This window comes from Lactuca saligna, chromosome 1, assembly GCF_052625555.1.
Source record: "Lactuca saligna cultivar CGN05327 chromosome 1, ASM5262555v1, whole genome shotgun sequence".
Classification (NCBI taxonomy): domain Eukaryota; kingdom Viridiplantae; phylum Streptophyta; class Magnoliopsida; order Asterales; family Asteraceae; genus Lactuca; species Lactuca saligna.
The window spans coordinates 148,342,373-148,351,401 of record NC_136417.1 but is presented as its reverse complement, the minus strand read 5'-3'; the positions used below and the strand labels follow the sequence as shown (position 1 = coordinate 148,351,401).

At 35.2% G+C, this 9,029-nt stretch overlaps 1 protein-coding gene across 1 annotated transcript; it reads left to right on the top strand.

The window, feature by feature from the left end:
• Positions 1–6,449: 6,449 nt before the first annotated feature.
• LOC145001053 (annexin-like protein RJ4) lies at positions 6,450–8,258 on the top strand. The gene is made up of 6 exons (XM_078960387.1): positions 6,450–6,553; positions 6,647–6,792; positions 6,888–7,106; positions 7,190–7,402; positions 7,506–7,595; positions 8,041–8,258. Exons 1-6 carry the CDS (start codon positions 6,481–6,483, stop codon positions 8,242–8,244), a joined length of 945 nt encoding a protein of 314 aa, XP_078816513.1. The 5' UTR covers positions 6,450–6,480; the 3' UTR covers positions 8,245–8,258.
• Positions 8,259–9,029: the final 771 nt, after the last annotated feature.

Below are 9,029 nucleotides of genomic sequence, written 5' to 3'. Positions count from 1 at the left end.
AAATAGAAAGTGGGTCGATATGCTTCCTCAAAGATGATGCCCTCTGCTTGAAATCCACAAATATGCAACCTCCTTGGCCTCCTCCAAGCTGAAATCAACTTATTCTTGCAAAACAACCCCACAAAGGTCCAATAATGGCTTCTTCTCTCTCAAAAACGCTCAAGCACTGTAAGGGTTTCTCTCAAGGGTCTGGTAGCCGCAAATGGTGGCTATAAGTCCCTTTAAATATGTCTCAAACCCCGGGGATTAGTGTTTCATTAAACTGCATGGACTCGCCGAGTCCGCCATTAAATTAGTCTGACCATTCGCGCTCCTACTCGGCGAGTCTGAGCGCCTACTCGCTGAGTCTCTCTCCAAAAAATCAATATTAAAGCATAAAACAAGATACATGGGAGTCCGGATATTACAACTAGCTGCCCCACTTGTACCGCTAACATTGATATGGGACATTGTACCAACCACGGAGGATGTCACAGCTGCTTGGAAGACAACTAGGTCGTGCTGAGGAGGTGGCGGTGTCGAATCTATAGGAAGATTGTTGTTCTTTCTATTGGGTCTCTTCCTCGAAGGCATCTCATTCTAAAAGAATTTAAAATCAAGTGATATGGAACATGACATATCTCAACCTGATAGATAAAGTGTTCTACTAAGAGATATACAAGGAAAATCTACCAATACAAGTAAACTATCGCTAGAGAAGAAATAAGAAGCAACACTTGGAATGAATCTGTACACTGAGTTCGGATCTTGATAAAATACTCCTATAGTATTTTAAGTTGTATGTTTTGTTCTATCGATCTTTTGTTGTATATATATCTTGGTAAGTTTTAGGCATGTTGCAATACTACAGTCACTCCTAAACACATGTTGGTCGTGTCTCAAATAAATATAGTTGATCTGGCTATATTTATTCTAGACATGATTACATAACTATAGTGTCCAAAATCCAAATACTTTCATTTTGTTCTACTTGTGCTACTACTTTTAGTACGTATATATACTTGTATACTTCTTATAAAATACTTATATTTTTAAAAGTATACTTTTAGTTCAGAGCACTTCAGCCCCTTAGCATTTATAGTTGCATACCATGTAAGGTTTGGTATACTTAGTTCACTATAAACAATAGCTCAGATACCAACCTATCACACCCCTAAACCGAAACGACGGAAACATTTCGCGGTGGAGGACGTCATGTATAGTATCAAAACCATTACATTGAAATATATATATATATATATATATATATATATATATATATATATATATATATATACATCTATTTGATACATAGTTTGTATACATCAAAAGTATAACAAAATATAAAAGAGGTGACTCTATACGCTCCGACTTCTCAAAAGCCTGTAGGAGTACCTGTCTACTGAGCATACAAGCGACTTCTCCTGAGCATACAAGCGATTTTTGAAACAATATCAACATAAAGCTGGTGAGTTCATTAAAATATCTTTGTAATGAAAACTTGTCATTGAATCTGTAAAAATGTTTGTATGCTTCCTAAGAAAATCCAATATTTTCTAACATATATGTTTGTTACTATGTTATGTAGTAGTGTATAATGTATTAGTTTGTATGCCTGGTTACCACCAGCTGTATTGTATATCATTGTTTTGAATGTAAACCCTTTGTATGAAAACCCTGGCTATCACCAGTAATGTATAGAATGTTCTGTTTGAAAACCCTGGTTACCGCCACTATGTATAGTAGTTTCATTACTTAAAATAAAAATATGTATTATATCCCCTGGAATCCACCAATGTAACGTATAGTATTTTTATTAATTAAAATAAAACTATTGAAGAATGAAATCCTATTAACAAAGGTTAGTTTATACTATTATGAGTCGTCTAACCATGCTTGATCTGACTAATGACCTCTGCGACGTTCTTCAAGCATCGGATGGTATGATATTTGTCACCCTAGGCATGCCTGCCTAACTGTAGCTAGCAGTTTAGGTGTGGGATTGTCAGTCCCGAATAGATCTATTCACAAATCTCATGCTCTCCCTCCAGGAGGCTCTAGTTACACTAAATGATAGGATTTATTCTGTTCCCAGGAGGATACAATTGAAGAGATGTCTCACAATCCAGTATTAACTAGTTTTACATGAAGTTTTTATTGTGTTCTTGTATTTGAATCCTTTTGTATACCTTGTAGAGTAATAATAATTATACTGAAATAATTATTTAGTGTTGCACTCTTGAAATCTGAAAGTAGTAATGTATACCATAAACTAAGTCTGTCATAGTTTATATGTTTGTTGCACTCTTGAAATCTGAAAGTAGTAATGTATACCATAAACTAAGTCTGTCATAGTTTATATGTTTGTTAATGTATAAGATCTGAATTTGTAAAGTTGTGTATTGAAATCCCAAACTATACCTATTATAGTTTGCATGTGTGTTGATTACTCGATTCATGTATTGATCTAAAAACTATTCAATTATGGTTGCAAGTTGAAAACGTTCGTTATGCTCAACATGTTACAAAAGGGATAAAATATCTAAATATTTTATAAAATATGTAAATCTTTTGGTTGTATCAATTGAATAAGTTTTAAACATGTCAAAATTCTTTTGTATAAGTTCACAAAATCTTTTGTGTTTGGCTTGTATTCCCCCTGAAAATGTTAAAAATAGTAAAAGCATAGGAGTATGAACTTACTGATGGCTGTGTGAAAGTGTCGAATCACGAGACTGGAAACGAAGTATCTCGAGTTGTTGAACGCGTATTTAATGGAATTCTAATAATAATTAAACACATATATGCATTTTATTTGTGAAACCATTACTTATAGTGTTGGAAAAGACTTGCTTTTGGTTAATGAATGTTACCGAGACTGATCAAGTGAATGGAGGGTTTTTGGTTTCCATAGTGTTCGCTGCTAGAAAGTGTTCACGGTCGTACACGATTCACGGCCGTGAATGGTTCTTGGTGTTCTTGGTGAGGATTTGAAGGGTTCACGGTCCTCGAATGGTTTGCGGCCGTGAACAGATTTTGGCCCTTGATCATTTAAAGATTTGAAGGGTTCACAGTCGACACCCTTCAACAAAGGTTTACTGATTCGATGAAAAACTCATTTTAGAGGCTCCACAACAACACCCAAAGGTGATTTTTGATGATTTTTGAAAGAAAATGAGGAAATCTTGAGTTTGCGTTTGGGAGTTTAGAGAGAAGATATATGAGTTTTCGGCCAGAAAAATGTAAATGAAGGTTAAGAACACACACACACAAATATATATATATATATATATATATATATATATATATATATATATATATATATATATATATATGCTGGGTTCATGGTTGGTGGTGGGGTCCACCAAGCCGTGAACGGTTCACGGACGTGAACGCCAATTAGACATGATTTCGCTGATTTTCGAAGAAACTCGGGTTTTCGCGTGATTTTGGTTCCGACTCTTATATAATATTTAATTATATTAATTAATGATTTTTCAAACTATAAGAATTTAATGGAACAAAATAAAATTAAAAACTAATTAACGGAATCAGGCTAACATTAATGGAAAAGGTTCGGGTTGTCATAGACATTCCGATGGGGGCCTGTGTAGTAGGCAGCTTTTGAGACTCACAGACAGTTGTTTGGCGAGGCACCGATTCTAACATTGCTAGAGGGTGTTGATGATTTCGTGTTTACTGTAACGCTTCGATCATGAATATAGGTGCAGTTCTGATGTAGCGAGGTCGTGTGATAGTGTACGCTTCAAGGAAGTTGAAGTCTCATGAGGCGAATTACCCGACACACGATTTGGAGCTGGGCGCTATGGTTTTCTCCCTCAAGATTTGGCGACACTACCTCTATGGGGTTCGTTGTACCATTTACACAGGCCATAAGATCTTGAGGTACCCAATGCATCAACCGAATCTGAACATGACGCAACATCATTGGTTGGATGTGGTGAAGGATTATGACTGTAAATTCCTTTATCACCTTGGGAAGGCCAATGTGGTGGCCAATACTCTTAGCCGCAAGGCGGCCTTGGCTCCGATTTGGTACATATACCTGAGGATGATAGTGATTACTCCGTTGTTGGATAAAATTTGGGAGGCTTAGGTAGAGGTTATGAAGGAAGAGTGTCGTAAGTGTGAGAGAATCATAGGTCAGGTGACTTCATTTGATTATGAAAGTCATGGGTTGTTGACCATGCATCGGAAGGTCTGGGTTATTTACTAGGACGGTGTGCACCAGATTCTAATGAAGGAGGCTCACAAATCAAGATTCTCCATTCATCATGGGGCAAAGAAGATGTATCGGGATCCTTGCCCTGATTATTGGTGACCCTACATGAAACGAGATATAGCATGGTATGTGGAGTGGTGCTTGAATTGCAGGAAAGTTAAGGCAGAGCACCAGCGATTTCACGACAAGATGCATTCATTGGAGATTCCCGTTTGGAAATGGGAAGACATCACCATGGATTTCATCACAAAGCATCCCAAGACTGCACGTGGAATGGATTCAATTTGGGTCATTGTGGATCCGTTGAACAAGAGTGCACATTTCCTCCCGATCCATGAGAGTATATCGACTGAGAAGCTAGCTGAGATCTACGTACGCGAGGTGGTGGCACATCATAGAGTGCTAATTTCGGTTGTGTAAGACCAAGATGTTCGCTTCACTTCCAGATTTTGGAAGCGGTTTCATGATGAGATGGGTACTCGTCTTCATTTCATTACAACTTTTCACCCTCAGACGTATGGGCAGAGCGAGAGGATGATTCTGACTCTAGAGGACATATTGTGTGCGTGTGTATTAGATTTTGGAGGGAGTTGGGATACGTATCTTTTGTTAGTAGAATTTTCGTATAACAACAGTTATCACGCTAACATAGACCGACCTCCCTTCGAGATGCTTTGTGGGAGGAAATGAAGGACCCCAATATGTTAGGGTGAGGTCGGTCAGAGAGTCATGAGAATACTGAGGTGTTACTCAAGACCATTGAGAAGATCCAACAGGTTCCTAGCAGGCTCCAGACTACTCAAATTGTCATAAAAAGCTATATATATATATATATATATATATATATATATATATATATATATATATATATATATATATATATATATATATATATATATATATATATACTAGTCGTTTGCCCGCGCAAAGCGGCGGACGACAAATAGTTTGTTTCGACAATTAATTTCTTTTCGATGGAAAATGATTATTTTCAATTCAATCATTAGTTTGTTTTAGGAAACATGTCATATTAAAAATAAAGAAAATTCATGAAATGACCAAATTATAGGGTGTTGAGTATTTATTTGGATGAAAAAAGATATGGTCAAAACCTTGGAAGAGAAGATTTATAGGAGTTTGTTTAAATTTTAATATTATTTTATTAGTGATTAGTTGTACAATTAGCTTAATGATTTGGACGTCTTAAAAAAATATTATTATTTTATTCAATCTATTTTTAGAAATAGTGAGATTTGTTTTATAAGATAGTATATATATATATATATATATATATATATATATATATATATATATATATATATATATATATATATATATATATATAAAATCTTTGCTTAGTATAGTGGGTTTCAATATTCAATATTTTTGAAGGAAACGACAAGTGAAGAATCCAATGCAAAGAGTGAAGAATGGCTTTATATTCGACTTCGTTTCCCTATAAATTTATTGGTTTATCTAGGGGTGAGCAAAAACCGCACCGCAACTAAAATTAACCGCAAAACCCGCATAAATTGCAACCGATAAACCGCAACTGCAATATAAACCGATGGTGATGTTTTCTGTTTTTCAAAAACCGCAAATTTGCGGTGCGGTGCGATTATTAGTTTTCAAAAACCGCAAAAAAAACCGCACCGCACCGCATACATTATATACAACTTTTTTTATTAATTATTAATATATTGAATATTAGAAATAAGACAAGTTTCATTAATGCGAGATGAATAAAATACTAGAACACAAAAGTATGGTTTTTTGTTATGCTTAACTTTGAAAAATGATGAAATTAGACAATTTTAAGAAATTTATTGTTAATTAGTATTGACTTGACGTTTTTAAAATATTAATTGTTTGTGATTTAAGTTAATTGTTTTATACATTATGGTTTTTTATTATTATTACAAGTAACATGTTTGAACTCTTAAAACAGTTTGAGCTCTAAATTGTGGTTAAAAAACACACAAATAACCGCACCAAATCAATACGGTTAATAACCGCAACACAAGAAAAACAAAACCGCACCGCAAAAATAACCGCCTAACCGCACCGCAAAAATAACCGCACCAAACGGTTTTGACAATGGAATAACCGCATTTGCGGTTAGTGGTGAGGTTTTGGCTAATAACCGCACCGAAGCGCACCGCACTCACCCCTAGGTTTATCTCAAAAACCTAGTACATTCGACTTCGTTTCCCAGTAAATTCGTTGGTTTATCTCAAAACCCTAATACAAAGAAAGCCATGGCCACCATCGTAACCGTTGAAGATGCTTATCGTGGTGTCGATGCTGAGCTTCTTAAAAAGGCCTGCCATGGTTCTAGATCTTATCTCTCTAATCTTTCTTCGTCCTATAACTTATATTAATCTCCCTGCTCATTTATATATTTATTTGCTTTCATATGAACAGGATGGGGAACCGATGAAAAAGCTGTAATAGCGATTCTGGCACATCGAAATGCTACTCAAAGGAAACTGATAAGGGAGGCTTACCAAGATATGTATGACGAGGATCTTGTGAAGAGGCTTGAACATGAGCTATCTGGTGATTTTGAGGTATTCGTGATGATATTCTACTGTGTTTTTTTTTCTTCTTTTTTGTGGGTGTAATCTTATGAATATTATGTGTATGGGTTAATCGATGTATGTAGAGAGCAGTGTACCGATGGAATTTGGATCCTGCAGATCGGAATGCAGTGCTAGCAAATGTAGCTCTTCGGAAGGATCACCGAGATCATAGAGTGTTCATTGAACTGTCGTCCACTCTTTCTCCGGAGGAGCTTTTTGATGTCAAGCGAGCCTATCAATGCCGCTACAAGCGTTCTTTGGAAGAAGACATTGCTTCGCATACTTCTGACGATCTCCGAAAGGCGAGTCGTATTGGTTTGATTTCCGTTTTAATAAAATATATAAAAATAGCACATGTAACAGATGATATTTATCTTTGGTACAGTTACTTGTTGGTTTGGTGAGCATACATAGGTACCAAGGTGATGAAGTGAACTTGAAATTGGCAAAGTCTGAGTCAATCATTCTTCGTAATGCCATTGAAGAGAAAACATTTAACCATGAAGAAATCCTCCGAATTATCACTACAAGGAGCAAGCCGCAACTCATGGCTACTTTGAATCATTATAAAGATGAACATGGTTGCAGTATGACCAAGGTATATAGGAATTTCGTTGATAAGATACGATGTTTTTATGTATTTTTATTATAAAAAAATCGTCGATATGTTGAAAACTCAATGTTTTTCTTAACCATTACAGCACTTGAAGGATGATAGAGACAATGGGTACACAAAAACGCTACGTACCACGATTAGATGTATGAGTGACCCGATTAAGTACTTTGAAAAGGTTAGCTTTTTTCTTTATTCAGGTGTTTGACACCATGCACTAATCCATTAACACACATGGACTAGTGCTATCAGCCATTTTCAATCGTCTTATAAAACACATGCACAAGAATCCTATTCAAACTCTATATTTAAAGGCCGACTACCAAATTTATAATCAAATAAGCACCTAAATGCCAATATTTCACATAAAACACATTTCAAAACACATATTTATAATATGTAATTAATACTTTATAAATTTTAATAGGTGATAAAATAACAAGTAATAAATTACAAAAATATTTAAATTCATGCAATAAATTCAGTCTAAAATATGAAATGGTTGATAAAAAAAGTGTAGTTGGTAAAATAATTAGACAAAAATGTACCATATGACGACAAACTACCAATATTATCATTTGTGCAATACCATCTATGCTTATTGGACGTATGCCATCGTATAGGTGATCCGTAATGCAATTAACAGTAGTGGGACTAACGAGGATGCACTAACTCGGGTTATCGTTACACGAGCTGAGAAAGATCTAGAGATTATCATGGAGCAATATCACAAGAGGAACAGTGTGCCACTTGATCAAGTTATCACAAAGGAAACTTCAGGTCATTACAAGAGGTTCCTTCTTGCGCTACTTGGGAAGGATGATTAGTTTACAACATTCATGTGTGGAGTTTGCGTTTTAAAAGATGATGTTTATGAGGTTGTTCTTGGTTCAAAATTTGAAGTTATTTATGTTTCTGTGTGTTTGTATGCTTTTCTTGTCTGTGCACAAAACAAGTGATTGTGTGATGTATGATTAAGTAATTTAACTTTTGTTATGTATATTCATAAAGTGGCAACTACCCAAGTCGAAATTAAAAGTTGATGCACTATTGTCTACAAGTAAAGATATTATATAGCATGTATAATTTAAGAGAACTTTTGCCGATTTATTGAAAGGAGTGTTTAAGTATAAGCTACGTGACATGCCTAATTCAGCTCAATATGGAAATAACAACATCCCAAACACATCAGTTTCCGAGGTGGCATTCGATAGGGGTGGCTCTTCGGTTGGCTGTTCTTACGGGATGTATTTGGCTGTTTAGTGGCAGCCTTTGATCTTCCATCTAGCATTGTAATCATTTGTTTTGCAAAGGTATCTTGGAAAATATATTCAAAAAATAATGTTAACTGTGGTCATCATATGATTTTTAGCGTATCTTATTGATTTTGTTGATGTTAATATTTTATGGGTTGCTGATTTACGTGTTATTGATTTTGTTCATGTTTTTAGTTTACCGGTTGTTTATTTATGTGTTTTGTTTAGATGAGACATCATAATCAACGTTGTTCTTTGTTATAAAAGCAATATATGTACGTAAAGGCATTAGAATTAAACATCATTTATATGGTTTTAATGGAGTATGAGGTAAATAAATATCTGACATATCTACG